Source organism: Dendrobium catenatum, unplaced genomic scaffold (genome assembly GCF_001605985.2).
Source record: "Dendrobium catenatum unplaced genomic scaffold, ASM160598v2 fragScaff_scaffold_542, whole genome shotgun sequence".
Taxonomy (NCBI): domain Eukaryota; kingdom Viridiplantae; phylum Streptophyta; class Magnoliopsida; order Asparagales; family Orchidaceae; genus Dendrobium; species Dendrobium catenatum.
The window spans coordinates 2926377-2948741 of record NW_021319004.1 but is presented as its reverse complement, the minus strand read 5'-3'; the positions used below and the strand labels follow the sequence as shown (position 1 = coordinate 2948741).

The 22365-nt window shown below is 34.7% G+C and overlaps 1 protein-coding gene across 3 annotated transcripts; it reads left to right on the top strand.

Moving 5' to 3' along the window:
• Positions 1 to 1717: 1717 nt before the first annotated feature.
• Positions 1718 to 21291, top strand: LOC110095839 (protein LAZ1 homolog 2). Of its 3 annotated transcripts, XM_020821550.2 has the most exons (9): positions 1718 to 1899; positions 5929 to 6092; positions 6630 to 6686; positions 13100 to 13208; positions 13642 to 13829; positions 13901 to 13989; positions 14069 to 14318; positions 14565 to 14795; positions 20251 to 21291. In XM_020821550.2, the coding sequence occupies exons 1-9, from the start codon at positions 1869 to 1871 to the stop codon at positions 20470 to 20472; spliced, it is 1341 nt and encodes a 446-aa protein (XP_020677209.1). In that variant the 5' UTR covers positions 1718 to 1868; the 3' UTR covers positions 20473 to 21291. The 3 variants fall into 3 exon arrangements, with proteins under 3 accessions (XP_020677209.1, XP_028550549.1, XP_028550550.1); XM_028694716.1 differs by lacking the exon at positions 6630 to 6686; XM_028694717.1 differs by lacking the exons at positions 1718 to 1899; positions 5929 to 6092; positions 6630 to 6686 and adding an exon at positions 11682 to 11918.
• The last annotated feature ends 1074 nt before the right edge of the window (positions 21292 to 22365 follow it).

The following is a 22365-nucleotide window of genomic DNA, read 5'->3' as shown; positions in this document are numbered from 1 at the left end:
ATGCTATTTCCACTCATCCTAAATTTCGACTAAATTTTTTATTTAAAGTATAATAATCTTATTTTAAGATAACATGTCACATTAAATAATCTACTTTTAAAATATTATGTTTTTAATTGCTGATTTAATATCTTGCCATTTATAAAAATTTGAGACCATGTTATATTAAATATAATTTATGTTTAAAATTGTTTATTAATTATATTTATTTTATAATATTTCTTTCAAGATTATTTTATGAATTCTAATTCTTCATGCTGGAAAAAAAATCTAATGCAATAAAAAAGAAAATAAGATATAGAATATTAAAATAATTTTTTAAAATATTATTTACATTATATTTTCAATATTTAAATTTTCTATTTTTTTATATAACTATTTTTATATATATATATATATATATATATATATATTGTGATGTGATTTAAAAAATAAACTTATATATGTTGCGGGATAGAATATACGCGGCGGTAGAGTTAGAAAGTTTTCGTCTCAGTGTTGTATGCGATATCCAACACACAAACAGAAGATGAAAGAACACCAGAATTTTTACGCGGAAAATCTGAAAAGGGAAAAACCACGGGGCCACACCCAGTTGAAAAAATTCCACTAGTGTTTGCTTGAGGTACAGGAGGAAAGAACACCAGAATTTTTACGCGGAAAATCCTCAAAAGAGAAAAACCACAGGGCCACACCCAGTTGAAAGAATTCCACTAGTTTTTGCTTGAGGTACAAGAGGCTGACTCGTTCTTAAAATTTAGGATGATCAGAATACAATAATTCACTATCGAATTTAAATTCAGTTACTAACAATAATTTGAGATTCAACGACGTTGGGTATTCGAGCTGAATCCCAAAGTCACTTGGAGATCGGACAAAATTCCGGCGTCACTTGGAGATCGGGTGGAGTTTTGGCGTTACTTGAAAGACGAGCAGAACTTCGGCGTCACTTGAACGTCAGGCAGAACTCCGGCGGTGGTTGAGGAGGAGTTTATTCCCTCCTTCAATTCTTCTCTTATATTCTCCTTCTTCTTCTCACTTGGGTCTCTTCTTAAGAGAAATGACAAGCTGTTTATAGTTTTTTGAGGATGACATTACCCGTAAATAGGAGGAGGATCAAAGGCAAATGAGGAGTGGTTTGAATGGACAACCGATATTGAATCCCTTAATCATGGACCGTTCGTCAGACATTTGTAGGTCTTATTGATATCAGAATTCAACGAGCCCTTCAACGATCTTGGGCTCGTTGGATTCGTCTCGTCGAGCCGCTCGATTCTACTATAAGCATGTCATATTTGAAAAAGTTTGTTAATCCAAATTGTGGTTTGAACCTTCCAAAAGTGCTTCGGGTCTTTGATTCAAACCCATTTGTGCTCGGTTTGAGTTGAATTTGGTGTCGTCGAGTTCATATTTCTGAGACGCTCAGTTCGACTGTAAGTTTGCTGAAATCGTAGTTCAGATGATCCCATATTTAATTTTTGAAACTTCCAACCTGATTTTGCCTCAAGATTGGTGCCCGATCAAGCTAATTTTTTTTTGATGATATATGAATATGTATCATTAAAAAAATAGATACCGGATAAATCTACTAAATCTGCCCCCTACCTCATCGAAAAAAAAAAATAATAAATCTATTAAATTTTTTTTAATTATCTCCTGTACGGCAGTTATTTATTGTTTGGAGCCACTAGCCCACGCCTACTGAACTTGGTCAATACTCATTATACTCCCTCAAAACTTGAAGTCGCGCCACGTATCTCGCGAGGCCATGTGTGTCACCGTTCCCGCCTACTCCTGCTGCATCTGTCCACCAATTCGCCAGTTTTCAGGTTCTAGGGTTCCGCCACTACAGCCGGATTCCGACGGAGATGGATATTTTGCCCAAGTTCTTCTCGGAAGGTCGGCCTTCTAGTTGTTCGCTGCCATCCCCACTTAGAAATTTGTTGTGAATATGATGATTGAACCTTTGCAATTTTTTCGTACAACTAGTTTTTATTAACGGAAAGCGAAGTGGAAGAAGTGTAACCCTTTTGTTATCAGTTTATAACAGTGGCAATTAAGAAAAAAACAACATATAGATCGATTTGGGACAAACTTTTTTTTTTTTTGTGGTTTAAATTTCTTGATTTTGTGTCACAAAGCCTTGGAATATTGCAGTTATAATTGTTCGGAGGATGAACAATTTCAAGTTCTTATGTTTTTCTACTCATCTAAGGCATTTTTTATCAAATGCAATGCTCTGCTTTGCATGGACTAAAGTTTCTACTATGGGCGTTCTTTGGTCATCTATATATGCTATTTTGGATGTATACTTGATGTTTATTTGGTCCGCGTAATTGCTTTAATTTGAAAATGTCTTTACCGAAAGGGTTGCTTCACTGTTGTTGTAATCTTAGGTTTGTAGTTTTGTAGTTCTTTGGATTTTAAATTGATATTTGGCACCATTTTGCGAGTGTAGGTCGTTTGGGCTTTTTGGTTGTATTATTTTTTGGGGAAATTTGAGGCTTCTTGGTTGTAGTTATGCTGAACTTGCACCATCCATACTTGATTGAGCTTGGAAAGTATGTTTAATGAATGCTATTATTTGTTGAAACTTACAGACATGTTGCTTGATCATTCAAGTCTTAGCTGCAGGTTTTTGATTTGTGAGTATGGTTATATGTTGAGGTTTGCATCTAAAGTTGACCACCATCAAGGCTCAAATTGTTACTCCTAGTTTATCTTGCTTAGTTCTTTTAGTGGTGTCAAAGTTATTATTGCATAAGTAGAAATTATTATGCAGCATTGTTCATAAATTTATATTTTTGATGTTTTTGTATGTGTGCATATATATTAGTTGTCATTATGGTGTGTACACCTGAAGTTTCCTTGGCCAATACTAAGATCACTCTGCATGCTAAGGGACGCCATCCTATTGAAATCCACATAAGGAACTTGATCGAGCCGATCCAATCAAGGCATTCAGCTGCGTGTAAAGCCACTTATCCACCTGAGCATCCTCATCTATGCAACACTTAACTTAATATTATGCTTCTCTTTGAATGGCTAACATTTTGCACCATAAAGCATTGCAGGTTTAACCATCTTATAGAAATTTCCCTTAAGTTTGAGGGGGACTTTTCTATCACACAACAAGCCTGATGTATTTCTCCACTTCAATCATCCAACTTGAATTCTACTAATAATATTCCCATCTATTTCACCATCACTCTAAACAATAGACCCAATATCGAAAACATGGACTCTTATTAATGACTTGAGCACCCAAAGTCATAATCCCTCCAGTAGATCTATTATTACTTAAAGTACACTTCATATATTTAGTTTTAGTTCTACTCAAACGAAAGCTTTTCGACTCTAAGGTTGACCTCCATAATTCAAGTGAAGGAATGCATTCAAGTGATAAAATCTTTGTTTCATGAGATGTCATTGACCATGAAAATATTTATTCCTTCTTACTTTTAGCTGCAAGCTCACCTTCAATGGCTTCTGATTCAGTAATATGATGATGACAGCTTCACTCCATATGTTCCTTCCAACATGTAGTGTTTTTGCCTAACCATCTCTCTTAAGAAGAACTCCCTCCTCATTCCAATAATGAGGCTTCTTCTAATGATATTCCTTCCGTGTTTATATATTTACTGATCACTTGTTCCTCAACTTTCTGAACCTTTTACCTATTCTTATTTCATATGATAAAAAAAAAAAGATAGTTTATGACCCAAAATTTGTGCCTTAATAACTTCCTTTTCAGTTGAAAAATAACCATCCTCTTTTTCACAAACAATTTGTGATCCTAAATGGCGCCTCATTATGCAAAAGAAATTGCAGCTCGTGAAGGTAATTACACATGGTTTTTACATCCATGGCCTCTTGGAAAAGACCTATTGGGCACATATGGTTATACAAGGTTAAGCTCCGAATTATTTGTGAAATGATATAACATGTTAAAGGTTTATGTTGTAGACAGGCCTTTTCTCCTATTTCCAAGCCTGTACCTTCGTAATTAGTAAGAAGTAACAATTTTACAAATTTGCATATATTTCTCCCTTACCTATCAATGCTATTAGAAAAAATAAAAATTTTCATATTTATTTGATGAGAAATGTGAAATGAAAATAAAAGAAAGAAATAAGGATTCCCCTCAGAGATTAGATTTCGTTCCCTGTCTTACCTTTCATGAAAAAGGGAAAGATGAGTTGATCAATTCATCAGATCGGGATTGATGAGGCTCGAACCTACAGCTTCCGCCTTGACAGGGTTGTGCTCTGACTGACACATGGTTTTTACATCCATGGCCTCTTGTGAAATGACCTATTGGGCACATATGGGTATACAAGGTTAAGCTCCGAATTAGGTTGAAATGATATAAACATGTTGAAGGTTAGAGAACTTTTCTCCTATTTCCAAGCTTGTAATAGTTCACCTTCTACTTGTTGTGGCTTCAGCTCAACATTGACATCTTTCATCAACTCAATGTTATTAATACTTGCCTGATTGGAGACCTTGATGAAGATATTTACTTGTCCTTGTTTATTGGTTTTGATCGAAAGGGGGAAGCACGGGTTTGCAAGCTTCATAAATCATTGTATAACCTCAAATAATTTTCACATTAATAACTCATTAAACTCTTCATTGACTTTAAGCAGGACAACTACAGGCAATTTAAGTTAGATTATTCCTTGTTTGCTTGATCTCAAAACAGGAAACTAACTTTTCTCCTCATATATATAAATGATTTAATCACAGCAGGGTGCAATATACTAGATGTTGAAGACATGAAATTATTCCTATAGGATCAATTCAAACTAAAGAAGCTTGGAGAATTGAATCATTTCTTAGGCACATAGTTTACACAATCTAATAAAGGTATTGCTCTTTCAAAATGAAAATATAATCTTGAGATTCTGGAAGATGCATGATACTTTGTTACAAAACCATTTTCTTGTCTCGGAGCAAAACTTATCGCTCAGTAAGTTTTATGGCAGCTATATTTTGCATTTTTAATTTTTAAACTTATATTTTTTTAGTTATCCATTTCACAGTATAGGTTCATTGGGTGGTTAATTTATTTGATAATTAAACAGCCCAACTTGGCCCATGCAATCCATTTTTTAAGCCAATCTATCTTCAAACCAAGAGGACCACATTTAGATGCAAATCATCGTGTCTTATGATATGTGAAACAAATAATAGGACAATGAAAACTTCTTCCGAAAAGTTCAGTTCAACTAAATGCTTGATGCAAATTTGGCAAGGCGTTGTAACCTTCAAAAGCCATTTATTTAGTATTGCATTTTGTTTGATAGCTGATTAATTTCTTTTAATACCAAGAAGTAACCACTATATCATGGTCCAATGTAGAAGCCATGTGACCGTTTATGGTTAACATCTATTGTGAGATCATCTGGTTAAAAATAATTCTATAATATTTGGGCATCAAACATTCTCATCATGTTAATTTATATTGTGATAACATGCAATGCTCCATATTGCTTCAATCCCAATCTATCATGAATGAATAAATAATATAAAACTTGACTGTCACCTTATAGGAGAAAAGTTGAAGAAGGAATGATCAATATGACATGTACTCACAGCTAGCCAGCCAGTGGACATTTTTAACAAACCATTGTATTCTTCACAATTCTCGGCTCTTCTCAACAAGTTAGGAATCATAACATTCATTCTATACGTGACGAGCGTTAAGAATTGTCAACTCTACCATACGCAAATTATGGGATTACCTTCTATTTCATAATGGTTAACATTTGTTGATTCCCTTTTTGTCTTTTTTTTTTCCTATATAGAAATAATAAGGCATTTATAGTATATTCTTTAATTCAGAATCCCAATTGATTCCTTCATTGCCTATACTGTCAAGTGTAATCTGAATACTGTAATGCATAAATTTGTTTTTTTTTTCAGGAGGCTTTTCTGGAGTGGAATTCAATGACATTTCCAACTTCGAAGTAGTGTACAGGAACCTTCATACTCCAGCTGTTATTATTGGAGGAATATTTGCACTGATTGCGCTAATCATCTCTCTCTTGCTGATATTCGAACATCTTAGATCATACAGTAATCCTGATGTAAGTTCTCTTTTTCTCTGAAATTTATTCTTTTAAATAAAAAATTAAAAGGTAATCATCACTATTGCAATCCCACATGGAGGTTCGTTTCCCACTGGAAAGCATTGACCAACAGTGTTGGAATTGCATTTAAATCAATTTTTTGCACCCCTACATGCACGGGTGTGTATATACTAAACATTTTCATTATAACTCCTTGTGTTATTGTGCCATTTTTTTATACTTCTTTTTAAAATATTTTCTCAAACTAATGAACGTTTTCTATCACATGTAACATTTAGATTGTGTCACGATTGGTTTTAGGCTATGCTTTTCATGCATCATTGTTTTCCTTGTGAAGTAATTGTTAATATAATGTTGCGCCATTTTAGTTTTTTCATTTACTTGTATTTTTGTTTATGTTAATAAAAATTAAAAGGTAATCATGCTCTTGGCGCCATTTTGTTTTTTCATTTTACATAACCATTTAGCTTGTTAGAAAATTAGAGTGGTACTGGCATGCCTTACACCAATCCGATGGGCTTTGGTATATTTCAGGAACAGAAGTGGATAATAGGCGTCTTGTTCATGGTCCCTGTCTATTCCAGTGAATCTGTGAGTGATTTTCTTCACCATATTCAGCTGAACCTTATAATCTCCATTCATGATATTAAAAGCTCTACTACATCTTTCATAATGTTCTAATTAGCTGTTGTAGTTGATAACCATTTTCTTGTAGAAGAGCTTAATCATAGAGATATCAAAATTTTCTTGAATGCTGCTTTTTCTCTATATTCTAGATTGTTTCTTTTTTAATCCCTCTTTCAAAATGCTGTTTATGGTCATTAACTAACCTTTGTAGGCCCAACTCGCTCAATCGATAATTTATATTTCTGTATTGATTCTGAAGTTTAAGAAGTCAATCACCAAGTTTTTTTGCATATTATGTGAATTTTAGAGTCAGCTATAGATGGGGGATTTGATGAAGTTCGTCTTCTTCAACTGTAACCTGCAATCAAATCAAACCAGAGAAAGCATAGAAGCTTAGCAGATAATAAGTGTTACTGTTCATCTTCTTTCTCTAATGCTAACAGGCAATACGTCAGTTTGATATAAAGGGCCAGTTAGTTAGAAACTAACGACAGGGATCAAAGAGCAGGAAATAGACTGTGAAGATGAAACAGGTACAGCTGAATAATAGAGAGGTGGAGCAGGCAAATGGATAGGCAAGCCAACTTATGTAGAAGCAAGCAGGTCTTTATCAATTCTCCTTATCAGCTCCCCTCAAGCTAACAGTAGAGGACTGTAGTGTTAGCTTGTCACATAGATAAGATGCCTTCGAGCACTCAAAGCCTTGGTGAAAAGATCTGATCTTGTGAGCAGATATGTAGAACCTGTATATGACGATCCCGAATATAGTTCCTTATGAAGTGAAAATCTATCATGCCTTGTGAGCAGATATGTTTTGTTCGGGCATGAAAAACTTGGTTATTGGCTAAAGAAAGAGCTGAAACATTATCACAATAAAGATTGGTAGGCTCAATAGACTGAATTTGGAATTCAGAGAGAAGTCGTCTTAGCCAAATTAAATCACATGCTGCAGTGGAAACTGGAAAGAGCTCTATACTTTGCTTCCGTGGAGGAACGTGCTACTGACGTTTGTTTTTTTACAGTCCAAGAGATTAGATTAGTGCCTAGAAAGGCACAATAGCCAGTAAACGAGCGACGAGTGATGGGATCAGTAGCCCAATATGAGTCTGCAAAACCTTGAAGAACAAGTGTTGATGAATTAATGGATAGCCCGAGAAAGAGAGTGCCTTTGACATACCTGAGTATCCGTTTTAAGAGCTTATGATGTATTTGAAGTGGGTTGTGCATATGTTGGCACAAAAAAATGACTGCATATGAGAGATCAGGACGGGTAATAATCAGGTATTGTAGAGCTCCTGTAAGTTGGCGATAATGCTCTGGGTTTTCATATGGAGTATCATTTGAAGAGATAGCCGCAAAATTGGTTGGTAGTGGTGTAAGCAAAGGTTTGCAATTGTCCATTGCAGCCCGATGAAGTAAATCTGCAGCATATTTGGATTGAGCCAAGTGAATGTCGTGAGCTGTATATCTTACTTGTAATCCCATAAAGTGATGCAATCGGCTAAGATTGTGTATGGAGAATTTGACATGTAAGGCAGCCAATAGTTTGTCAATTGCTGACGTTGAATTTCCTGTGATCAAAATATCATCTACATACACTAAGATGTATATTTGATCAGAATTGTGCTGAAACAATAGCAAGGAGGGGCCGGCTATGCTGGTTCGAAAACCATATTGATGCGGATATGATGAAAAAGTGGAGAACCATTGTCTAGGCTCTTGCTTAAGTCCATAAATAGCCTTTTTCAAAAGGCAAATATGATTGGGAAATTGAGAATCAGTGAAACCGACTGTGCATGCTTCATGTAGACTCTCTTGAAGGGGTCCATGTAGGAACGCATTGGAGACATCTAGCTGTAATATTGCCCATTGTTTTGTGACAACAATTGTTAAAAAAATTCGAATGGTAGAGAATTTTGCTACTAGACTGAAGGTTTCATGGTAATCTAAACCTTGTTCTTGCTTGAAACCTTGTGCGATTAGGCGAGCCTTGTATCGAGCAATGATACTATTCGAGTTATATTTGATTTTGTAGATCCATTTACAACCTAAAATGTTTGTTGCTGAGTTTGGTGGGACAAGTATCCATGTACCTTGTTTTTGAAGTGCATCAAATTCTTGGCTCATGGCATCACACCAAAGAGCATGCTGGTATGCTTGGGTAAATCCGGACAGATTTGTTGGGATAATAGTGTGTTGTAGGTCAAGGATTTGTTTTGGCTTAAGATGATCGGTCTATGCCCCTGTGACCATGGTATGCCAAGAAGGAGGCAAGATTTGAGTTGGAATGGTTGCTGCTGTGGGGCTCGAGGATGATACATAGTTTTAGGGAGAGGATAGCTGTTGAACAGAGACTTGATTATTGGGAGTCGTGGAGATAGTAGGAAATGTGTCTGGTAAGGATGTGGGCTGATTTTGTGAAATAGTATAGATAGGAATTGAGGTTGCTGGAATAAAGATATGTGAAGGTGGTTTGATTGGAGTAGAAACTGTTGTTGAGTTAGACTGGAAAGGAAAAATTGTCTCATGAAAATGAACATGACGAGATGTGTAGACACGATAAGTATTAAGGTCTAGACATTTATAGCCTTTAGAATTAGAGGCATATCCAAGGAAGACACACGGAGTAGAATGTGGTGCTAATTTATGAGAGAGATTGGTGGAGAGCCAGGGATGGCATAGACATCCAAAAATTCGAAGATGAGTATAATTTGGGGACGTGTTATATAAGAGCTCATATGGAGATAGATTTTGAGTATTAGGAGAAGGGAAGCGATTGATAAGATAAATAGCTGTAAGAAGAGCATCTAACCATAATTTTTGAGGTACATGAGCAGTAAGCAGAAGAGCTCGCACGGTGTCAAGCAAGTGTCTATGCTTTCGTTCAGCAACCTCATTTTGTTGGGGGGTGTAGGGGCAGGAAATCTGATGAATGATGTCAGATTTAAGAAGATTTTGAAAGATTTTGTTGACATATTCTCCTCCAGCGTTAGTTCTTAATATTTTTATAGAATGTTGAAATTGTTTTTCCACAAGAGCTTGAAAATGCAAGAATTTTGAGTACACCTCTGATTTATGTCGTAAGGGATAGATCCATGAGTAACGACTATAATCATCAATAGACACAACATAATAAAGATAAGCTTGCATTGATGGAGTTGGAGAATGTCCCCAAATATCATTATGAATAAGTTCTAAGCATTGACTTGTAGTAGTACTTGACAAAGAGAAAGGTAACCTAGTACATTTTACTTGAGAACAAGCATTACAATGTAGATTGCTAAAACTCGGACTAAAAGATAGTAAGGACCATAGACGTTGCTGACTGGAAGTAGAAGGGTGACCAAGCCTCTGATGCCAGATGGAGTTGGGTGCAGAGGAGACGGCTAAAGCTGTGATGGAAGGAGCCGAATGCGATTGGAGCTTAATTGGGTAAAGACCATGCCGTTTGGGTCCTTGGAAAAGTGTCTTGTTAGTCCGGGAGTCCTTGATAGCAAAACCATGGGCATCAATTAGTGCAAAACACGAGTTATCATTGGTGAGTTTATGTATGGAAAGTAAATTATGAGAGAGATGGGGAACATGTAGAACATGAGGTAAGTGGAGCTTACGATAGGGGGTGGGAAGCAAACCTTGACCAGTATTGGCAATTGGTAAATGCTGACCATTGCCTACTTGTACTTGAGAGGAACCTGTATAGTTCTATATATTGTTTAGTTGAGCCAGGTTGGATGTGAGGTGCTCTGTTGCACCGGAATCTAAGTACCAGTCAGCTGATGGGGGGTGGGGGGGGGGGGGGGGGGGGGGGGGGGGGGGGGGGGTGTCTGTAGTGATGTAAGCTTGCGGTGATGCATTATAGGATGTATCATGCCTATACCAGCAATGACTTGCTGAATGTCTAGTTTTTCCACAGATTTGACAGTCTATAAGAGAACGATTTCGACAACCTCGACGAGCAGAGGAGGAACCGCGACCAGAAGAGGAGCGAGCATAACCGCGTCCTGTAGTTGAACGTCCAGGAGACGAGCGACCGTGGTAATTTGCAGGAAAGGAGCCGCGATACTACGACGAGCCACGGGTAGCTGTAAGAGCGAAAATGGGATCTGCAGTAGAATTGGCAATGTTGTCACGATGAGCTTCAGCAGTGATGTGAAGTTCTTCACTGCACAGCAGAGCATAGAAATCATCCAAGGAAATCGGTTGAAGCTGATTGTGGATAATGGCTTTAAAGGAGTTATAAGTAGATGTCAGGCCATTAATAGTATAAAGAATAACATCTTCAACGTCAATAGATGACCCTGCAGCAGCAATAGCATCAACCTTGGCCTTGATGTCGGAGAGATAGGCAAACATTGTTTTGTCATCGAGCTGCAGTTGGTGTAATTCATTTTTAATCTGAAGAAGTCTGGAACGGTTTGTAGATTGGAGCCGAAGCTCCAGTGTTGTCCAAATATCATGAGTTGAAGACAAATTTAAGATATACGGTAAAAGGGATGGTGATACAGTTGAGTAGATTGCAGAGGCAAGATGCTGATCGATGAGCATCTAGAGTTGAAACGAAGGGTTTTGTATAGATGATCCATCAACAGATGTGATCTCTTTCGGTGGTTTGACGGCAGCACCAGTAAGATACCCTTCGAAGTTGTTGGACGCAAATAGCTTCAAGAGCTGCGATTTCCACAATAGATGATTGTCAGTGGTTAACTGGACTGTTACCATGGTTTTGACATTCACCATGAAGAATTTTAGCTGTGGTGGTATAGGTATGGTCTGAGATGTAGCGGCAGTGTCGGGAAGAACAGTAGACGGAGAGGAGGTTGACGAGGCGGAGGCAGCCATTGTAGAAGAAAAAAAATCAACCTAGAGCTCTGATACCATGATGAAGTTCGTCTTTTTCAACTGTAACCTGCAATCAAAATCAAACTAGAGAAGCATAGAAGCATAGCAGAGAATAAGTGTTACTGTTCATCTTCTTTCTCTAATGCTAACAGGCAATACATCAGTTCGATGTAAAAGACCGGTTAGGTAGAAACTAACGGCAGGGATCAAAGTGCAGGAAATAGATGGTGAAGATGCAACAGGTACAGCCGAATAACAGAGAGGTGGAGCAGGCAAATGGATAGGCAAGCCGACTTATGTATAAGCAAGCAGGTCTTTATCAATTCTCCTTATCAGGATTTTCCCGGTCCCATGCAGGTAATAAGAATTGTGTGCTTTAACCAGCATTTTTCTATTTCTTGCAGGTAGACTTGCACATCAGGTTCCTCATTGCTGGGCTGTGTGATATTAGATGGTCATGTGACTGGTGTGAGCTGTATTCTTTCTCACCACAAGATTTCTGTCTCATCCATGTCGTGTATTATTCACTAGTTGCTTCTTAGAGAAGCTGATGGATGATTTGAAAAGACAAAAAAATGTCTGCAACATAATTTAATTAGAATATTTAATGAAGGATTCACACTGAGAAGATATTCAGGAGGCATTAAGATTTGACATTGTCAGTGAGTTTGGAGCCTCTTAACGCTTTTTTCATGTGAAAAAAAATGCATACAAATTGCTGACCTCCATTTGAATGCCGCAATATTGATATAAGATTGAGCCTAGATTTTGGTCATTTGACCCATTTTGCAGTCTAAGAGGGGGTGCATATCAATGCGTTTGAGAGTGATTGTGAATTGGCTAATCACCATCCATGCAAAAGGTCTTGAATGTAACCTAAAATCACAAAAAAAAAAAGAAGCAAATGAATGGCAAATAAGGGAGTTAATCATTCATCGAACTTCTGAAAAATATAATGATAGTTGATCAACTTATCAAAGCTATTTTAAATTTCAAGATTTCCCTCAATCAAAATCATCCAATGCATGCATGATATCATCAAGAACCCTATATTTTTTTTCAAACTATTTGAAAGTCTGCGTTTTGAAACCACAATTATCTTATCATGCAATCAAAACATCTATTAAAAATTTGATGCATATGCAGATATTATCCTAATTATGGTTGTTTAATTTGATTAATTAAAAATTTGATGCATATTCATTAAAAACTTGATTAATTAAGTTAATTGTGCAAGTTTATGACATTTAAACCAAGGAACGGTTTTCTGCGATGCATATGCAGATATTGTCCTAATTATGGTTGTTTAAAGAGGGTAAAAGTGTTTATGTAGTTTTTAGCATTAATCCATATTATTGTCAAGTAAAATTTGGTGAGCTTTATAACACTTTTAAACTGTTTAATCTCTGACATGATATATTTTTTAGTTTTATGTTGCACACATGCATCTCAGTTATTCTTTATCATCCGATATTTTAACTGCTTATCATGCTTAAAACAATTCTTCCTTGTAAATTCTTTATCTTGTGTCTCTTCAGGTATTCTCTTTATGGAAAGCAAGATTTTCGATAATATGTGACATATTAAGGAACTGCTATGAAGCATTTGCTTTGTATGCTTTTGGAAGTTACTTGGTTGCCTGCCTTGGTACTCACACTCCTACATCTCTGTGATCACCTATTGAAGGGATGTTATCAAGTTTTTATTGTGTTAATTTAAACTCTCTTTCTCTCTCTTTCTCTCCCTCCCTCCCTCATTCTTTTTTTCTCTTTCTTGTATTTACTTAAGTCTTCAAACTTTTATATATGTATGTATATGGATGTTTATCCCTCTGCCTGTATATATAAGTAGTACTAAGTGCATGCATGTGAGCGTTTGCATGTTGTTCTTTTACTTTCAGGCTTCAGCATATGTGATGTCTTGATTATCCCGTCTTCAGATTTAGTTTAGTTTTCCAAAAGGTGCATATAGTTTTACTGAATGTTCTTTATCTAAGACTGCAAAGCCAGTTGGCTGTTGTAACATTCTCTTAACTGATTATGCCCTATTAACACTGATGATGGCAAAACTATTGATACAGGGGGTGAAGAAAGAGTTATGGAACTGCTTGAGAAAGGAACAAGTAAACAACAGCTCACAGAGCAGTTGCTCAAGGGAGATGAGGAGAAAGGAATATTGCATCGTAGTTCTTTTTATGATTTTTTCTTCAATCCAACTGTTCTTGGAAAGGATTTATACCCAATAGTAAAGTTTGGCCTTGTACAATATGTAAGTTGGAAGAACATTAATTCTTTGTGTTTATATTCTTTTGCGTCGTCTAACATTTATTGCAAATGCAGATGATTCTGAAAACATTATGTTCCTTCTTGGCGCTGTTGTTGGAGCTTTTTGGTGTTTATGGAGATGGGGAGTTCAAGTGGTATAAAGGGTATGCATACATGTTTATATATATTTTTCTGCTTTCTTTTTCAGTGCCTGTGCATCAGAACTTGAGCAATTTCCTACAGGTACCCGTATATTGCTGTTGTCATAAACTTCAGTCAAATGTGGGCATTATATTGTCTTGTGCAGTTCTATAATGTGACTTATCATTGGTTGGAACATATCCATCCGTTAGCAAAATTTATTAGCTTTAAAGCTATTGTGTTTGCTACCTGGTGGCAAGGTGTTGGCATTGCAATGATATGTTACTTTGGTGTATTGCCGAAGGAAGAAAAGATTCAGAACGGTATCCAAGATTTTCTTATCTGCATCGAAGTAAGTTACCTATCAATGTCTTAAATTAGCAGACAGTTTAGATTTGGCTTTCTAAAATTTGTCATGAATTTGTTATTCTAAATTTATGTCTATGAATTCAAATATGTGATGGAATTTATTGAAATTGACCTGTATGCCTTTATTCTTTCTAATCTCAGCCAAATAATGAAAAATAGCCATTGCTTGTGAGGATAGATTTTTTATTTTAAGTTCATGACTGTATTTTCATTCATCTGGTCATTGCAGATGGCTGTTGCAGCTATTGCACATATATATGTATTTCCAGCGAAACCATACCAATTTATGCGGGTTTCTCCACATGGAAAGGTCACTTCCATGCAAACAATAGCCAAAGCTAACTTAGAGGATCATGAGAAGAAGCCAGCTATTGTGGAACATAAGAAAGCATGCGTTGAACCTCCAGGCACCAGCATTACTAAAAGTGTTCAGGATGTGGTTATTGGAGGAGGTGAACATGTAAGCGCTCCCTTGTATAAATTCTTTCCAACTGATTCTAAAGAATTCCTATTACTTGGATTTCATATGCTTATTACTGCCGTAAAGTCCCAAGAGTTAATTATTTCTTCAAGCAAACTTTATTCTGACATTTAGTTTGTTGTTGGTGAGGTGAACATGTAAGCTCTCCTTCCTTTTCTTTTTCATTCTTTTCAATTGAGTTGAAGCATTTCCATTACTTGGAGTTCATGTGCTTATTGCTGCTTTGATTTCCTTTAGTAATTGCCTTAAAGAAAAATTTCTGATAACATTTGGCTTGTTGTACTTCGTTAATGTGATTCTTGATTATTAATTCATCATGATAAAAATTGTAGAAAAGTAGAAAAAGCATTTTTAAATTTTATTGCTTGATTATTTACAATACAACAACAACAACATCAAATTTTTATTTTAATGTGGGGTCGGCTACATGAATTTTTTTCTCCATTTTGTCATGATAGGAGTCAAATTCTCATTTAAATCTAATAAAAAAATGTCATATCTAATATTTTCTAACCAAGTCTTTTTAGATTTTTAAATTTTATTGCTTGATTATTTACAATACAACAACAACAACATCAAATTTTTATTTTAATGTGGGGTCGGCTACATGAATTTTTTTCTCCATTTTGTCATGATAGGAGTCAAATTCTCATTTAAATCTAATTCTAACCAAGTATTTTTAGGTCCACCTCTACCTTTTTTAACATAGGCCAAATCCAATACATCTACTCTCCTAATTGGATCATCGAAAGACCGACGTTTTATACTTTTATGTGACCTAACCATCTCAGATGACTCTCTCTAATCTTATCTGTCACACGAGCTACTCCAACCTTTTCACGTGTAGACTCGTTTCACATTCTATTTCTAAGAATGAAGCCACTCATTCACCTAAGTATCCTCATCTCTGCAGAACTTAACTTGATATTATGCTTCGCTTTTAATAGCCAACATTCTGCACCGTAAATCATTGTAGGTCTCACCACCATCTTATAGAATTTTCCCAGAAGTTTGAGAGGTACTTTTCTATAACACAACAAGCCTGATGCATTTCTCCACCTCAACTAACCAACTTGAATTCTACTAAGAATATCTCTATCTATTTCACCATCATTTTGAACAACATACATGAGATATCTAAAACATGTACTCTTATTAATGACTTGATCTCCCAAAGTTACAATCCCCCCACATGATCTATTACTGCTAAAATTACACTCCATATTTTGGTTTTAGATCTACTCAAACAAAAACCTACTCTAAGGTTGACCTCCATAAATCAAGTTTACCTTTAACTCCCTCTCTAGTCTTATCAACAATAAGAATATCATCCGCAAAAAAATATAGACTAGGGTATATCCTCTTGCAAATGTCTAGTAAGACATCCATGACTAAAGCAAAAAGATATGAGCTTAAAGCTGATCCTTGATATAATGTAAATGAAATATGAAAATACTTGTTCAAACCACCTCGTGTTTGAAGTAATAGCTCTTACATACATATCTTTAATGATTTGAATAAAAATATTATTAACCCCTTTCCTTTTTAGAACTCTCCAGAGCACTTATCTTTGAACTCTATCATATGCTTTCTCTAAATCAATAAATATCATATGTATATCCTCCTTATTCTCTCTATACTTCCCCATCAAACCTCTTAATAAATGTATAGCTTCCATAGTAGACCTACCAAGCATGAATCCAAATTGATTTTGAGAAATATTAGTATTACGTCATAACCTATGCTCAATAACTCTCTCCCAAAGTTTTAAAGTTTGATGCATTAACTTAATTCATCTATAATTCATACATTCTTGTGCATCACTTTTATTCTTAAATATGTGAAACAATACTCCTATCAATCTGAGATCTTTTTAATTTTTAAAATAATACTAAAAATTTCATAAGCCAAGAAATTCCTTCATCCCTTCCAAGAAATTCTTTCATCACTTAAGCATTTCCACATTTCTATTGGAATATCATTAGGTCCAACAACTTTCACATTTCATTTTCTTGATAGTTTCTCTAACATTGGTTTTACTAACATGCTGATAAAAACAAAAATCTGTGTTTTCATTTAGGGTGCTAAGGTTACTAAAGTTAATTATATTCTCACAATCTTTATTGAAAAGCTGATCAAAATATCTCATCCATCATTGTTGAATATCCTCTTCTAATAAGAGCACTTTTTTATCTTCATCTTTAATGCATTTCACTTGAACTAATTCTTACTTCTCATATCTCTTCGCTTGACAAACTTATACATATAGCTTTCACCATCTTTAGTATCTAATATATTATATAAATCATTAAAAGCTAAATTCTTTGCATAATAAATTGCTTTCTTAGTCTACTTATGAGTCTCTTTATATTTTTTCCGATTTTTTGAGCTTTTTTACTCAAACTAATTTCTATAATAAAGCTTCTTATTTTTTATTTTTTCTTACACATTTTGATTCTACCACCTACCATTATCACTATTAGGATCTTTTCCTTTTGATATTTCAAGCACATCCTTTGCAACATTTTTAATATCACTAACTACTCTTTACCACAATATTTAAAATCATTTTTAGAAAAAAATAGCATGATGATGTTTAAAAATTTCACAAATCAACAACAATATCAAGCCTTCATCCCAACACATAGGGTCGGCAATATGAATACTTTTGCTCCATTGTGTCATCTTAAGAGTCAAATTCCATTTCATGCAATAAACGTTTTTCATGTTTACATTTTTAGAAAGAAGGAAATTATTTTGGAGGGATAGCCTAGTCTATAATGATGTTCTCAAATAACTTTTATATTGAGGGTGAAAATGAAAGAGCATGATAAGTGATTTTCATTTTTCAAGAAGGCGTAGCCCCTCACTTTTCTCTACCTTATGCAAATGTTTTCCCATATTGAGGTCCTAAAATATGCAATGATTAGCAAAAAAGGTTATTATGTAGTTGTGGATTTTAGTGGTTTTATGACTTGATAGAAAATTTACTATAATATGAGAAATATATAGTACATTAATAAGAATATGTGGAGGAAATTGAAATATTTCCTTGATCTACAATAATTGTTAGTGATTCATTGACCACTTTTATTTTATCATTGTTGGGGCAGAGTTTGTAGGTTTGAAAAATGTTGGCAAGGTTGGTCATGTGGTAAGTGGCTTCGTAATTTAGGATCTAGGTGTGAAGGGAATTATTTAAGGCATTGAAATACAAAAGTTAGAAGGCATGCCATTTTGAGCTAGAGAGCGTGATCTGGTTGATTTTTCTTATGTGTTAGAGGAATTTCTTGAGTATATCCATTTCTTCTGGATTGAACTCTTCTGATTCCACAAGGCAAGTTTCCTTTTTTGGTGATCTTCTTTATTTTCAGCATAACCTAGGAGCTTTTCATTGGAGTTTTTCATATTTTTTTGTCCTTCTTATGGTAGTTGCACCATAGATTATTTTAGGGTTTAAGTTTTTGCCCTTCTTTAAGGAAATAGTCGGTAGCAGTAAGTCCCTTAGGATTCGGCGGTTTTGGAGATCGAAGCATCGAGCATTATCGTCCTTTTTTCCTTGGGCTCATATGAGAGAAAAATTGCATTCAGTGATGGTAGATTTTCTTTGTTTAAGATTTTGATATAACTCGGTCAAAGTAATTATTGAGTCCGGCAAGGAACTCAAACACCTTTTCTCTTTCTACAAATTGCTTGAGAATTATAACATCATTATAGCATTTGCATGTTTACATCTTGATAATAATCTAATTTAAGCCAATTAACTATCATTACATTAAAAATACTAAATAATAGGATGATTATTTTGCTTGGTTGTTGAAATTTTAGTTTTAATCTCTTAGATGTAGGTATTATACTTCACTTTTGAGTATGTTTATTTGATGATATCCCAAACTTTTTTATGGCAAAGAGGAATATATATGACTCATTGATTTCAAATATTATGGTATTCCACAACCATGTCATGATCATGACTTCCACTTCACCCCAAAGTACAACTTTTGAGTATTTGGACTTTGGAGAAGGATTCACAAGATAATTGATCATCTCTTTCCTTTCAGAAAGGTGTTTATAATTTGGGTTTATTTTATATAATTTGTCTTATTTAGGCAATATGAGGCTTGTAGCTCTTAGAGTTCTTTTTCAGTCTAATTTTCACCATTTATGATGTTCAACTCATTAGAAGGGGCTACCCCTCAACGTTTTGTGTAGGCCTTTGGGACTTGGTAGTTAAAGAAATCAATCATAATGAAGAAAATGAAGAATCTTACCAAGGAGAAAACAAAAAAAAAAATAAAGTTTGAAAGATTGAAACCCTAAGATTGCTTTGATACCATATAAAAAGTTGAAAAGTAAAAAAAATGAATTTAATTGCTTGATGATATGAAGTGTTTAAGTATTTACAAACTTCTCCAAAGTTTATGCAATGAAAATAAATTAAAGTTAAAAAAAAAAACAAAAACAAAAAATCCCAAGAGAGGCCATTGACTAGAATAACAAGAGGAGGCACGTGGACTGTAATCTAAGGTCATAATAGGATCGATCTAAGATCGATCTAACTGTTAGAATTCTTAATCCGCATGCTCAAAGATGTATGTCAAATTTGGTTGACTTTTGGGTCCCTCGATCCTTCAACATAAACTATATAGTTTCATAGCATGCACGATGGAACTATGCCAATAGAAATTGAATAAAAATTGTGTGAGAACATCCTGATTAAAATTTGGTCATGATGGGTTTTACAAAATTTTGATTTGCATTGAGATGAGTTCAATATTAGGGTTGATTTATTGTTCATTTATTGTATTCTTCTCAAAGAAAATCTAAGAGTTTTAAAACTCATCTTGATCAAATTTTTCTTGATACATGTAGCTTTCATAGGCCTCAATATACAGCAGGACAAGTATTGGCATGGAAGTTAGCATTCATCCACCAATCATCCATTCACCTTATCTGCTCACGTGCCTCTCCCACTAACTGTAGTTATAATTGACATCCAATCTGGAGAGTGATATTTGTATTAGAAGATTTGAATTTGGTCACTTGATTGGCTACCATGAAGTATAAGGATAGGGGCGATTGTTTCCCATCATTCACTAACTTCAACCAGAAACAATTCTATTACATTAAGGTTTTATTTAGGATAGCTTTCTTATTGCTTCTTAAAGCAGCTTCCTAGTATAAAAATTAAAATTTTTGTACGAGGAAGTTGTTTTAAGAAGCAGTAAGAAAGCAGTCCCAAACGAAGCCTAACTTTATGCACAAACTTTGCATCTAATTATGATTGGAATAAGCTTTGGAAAAGACAACATTTCTCGCAGTATAAAAAATTCTGGAATGCTGGACTTTGCAGCTTGAAATTCTGGACTAGTCAATTTCTATCAGTATAAAAACTAATCAATTTCTTTTTATTGTTGCTTTGGCAATAAAACAGGTTGCCAGGGATGTGTCATTGACCATATCACAGGCAATCATGCCTGTAGAGAAGGGCGTCCACTTAATACAGGAGAGTTTCCATCACTTATCACTGGGCTCTATGAAGGAAGAGGGTGAAGCAAAGATTAAGGTAAAAGGACATGTCATGAAGAATGTGGAAGATGATGAGACTAAATTGGTCAGCTCAGCTGAAATTGTTACTGAAAACAGTGATAGATAAATATGAAAACTAAGTGCTCCAGTCACCCTTTAGTTGTTAGATGGCTAACATTCCTAGAGTATTTTCCAAATCAGAAATTTACTAACTTTTACTGCAAACTTTGCATTCCAATTAGTTCATAGTAGTTATATCCAACTAGTATTCCGTCAGGAGTTCATGAATCAAATGGAAAGCATTGCCCGGTCATTTTGGCTTTGTTTGGGATGGCTTTCTTATTGCTTTTTAAAACAGTTTTCTAAAAAGCTGTTTTAGAAAATAGTATGAAAGTTGTTCCAAATGAAGCCTTTGATGATCACAAGGATTCTTGAGCCATGAATCATTTTAGAATTCCCATTATATCGTATGTGCTAGTCTTTTGTAGGTTGCAGTCAGTTTGATCATGTCCAACTCTGCACTTTAAGAGAGGAGTAATTATTCCGTCAGTTTACCGAATGCATCCAGAAACCAATAACAAAACGCCACGTCACTAAAGTGCTCGGTACAATACACTCGGTATGCTCGGTATTGCTTGGTATTTTCACCTAATGTCGGTTGGGCTCTTTTAGATTTTGGTAGTTTATTTGTTGATCATTTGTTATGAATAGGAATGTTGTTTTTTGATAAATTTTAGTTGTTTTTATTGCATTTACTATGTTTAAGAAAATGCCTAAATTGGGATGAAGGTAATATTGGGTGCTGTAACAAGAAGGAAAATATGGGTGTCCACAGTGTACAATGTTAAAGGTCAGTCTGTCGTTTAAAACTTATGCTGCAGCTTGTTGCAATTTCATTAATTACTGTACTATAAGGTTTTGTTTAGTACAGTTTTTTTTTTCTGCTTCTTGAAGCAGCTTTTTAGTACAAAAATTTTATTTTTTATACTAAAAAGCTGCTTCAAGCAGCAGTAAAAAAAAACGTCCCAAATGAAGCTTCGTTTGGAACAACTTTCTAGGCTTTGTTTGGGACGACTTTCTAACTACTTAAAGTAGTATTCTTATAAAAAATTTTAATTTTTGTATTATATATGAGAAACCCTTGGAATCAAGTAAAAATTTTGTCATTTGTTCCTCAAACAGTTGTATCTCTTGCTCTGAAGATGATCGCATTGCTCGTTCTCATATACACTAATACACTTTCTAGGCTTTGTTTGGGACGACTTTCTAACTACTTAAAGTAGTATTCTTATAAAAAATTTTAATTTTTGTATTATATATGAGAAACCCTTGGAATCAAGTAAAAATTTTGTCATTTGTTCCTCAAACAGTTGTATCTCTTGCTCTGAAGTTGATCGCATTGCTCGTTCTCATATACACATATTCATCACTTGGAGTCTTGCACTATATTTAGGCTTGGTTTAGGATGACTTTTATACTGATTTTTAAATCAGTTTTTTAATATAAAAATTTTTAATCTCATGTTTTAAATCATTTATGATTATGGATGATTCTACTTCTACCTTTATATTGAGAGATTTGTAGTTCTCACTCATGCAATAAGCTTGAATTTCTCTACTATTATTCCTAAGCTTTTTTTTTAATATATCTAATATTTTATCTTGAACTTTTAGCATCCAAGATTTAAGATTTTAATTAATTTATCCTTTTGGATATTGATAAAGGTATTCAGATCACTATTGATTTAGAATAATTGATTTGTGAGTATTTTTCACAATAGCCATTAGATTCTACTCAGAGTGAGAAGAACCTTCATTGAAGTTCATTTCAAACCTTGGTTAATGTCCAACTCGCGTAGGGCTCGTTTGTTTGTCCGTTTTTACAGTTTTTTTTTTTTGTTTGGCAACAGTCAATTACCAAAAAAAATATTTGTTTGATAAAACTATTTTTCTTAACCACGTTTTGAATATCGTTGTTTTTGTTTTGTTTTTAAAAGCTTTCTAATATTAACTTTTTCTTT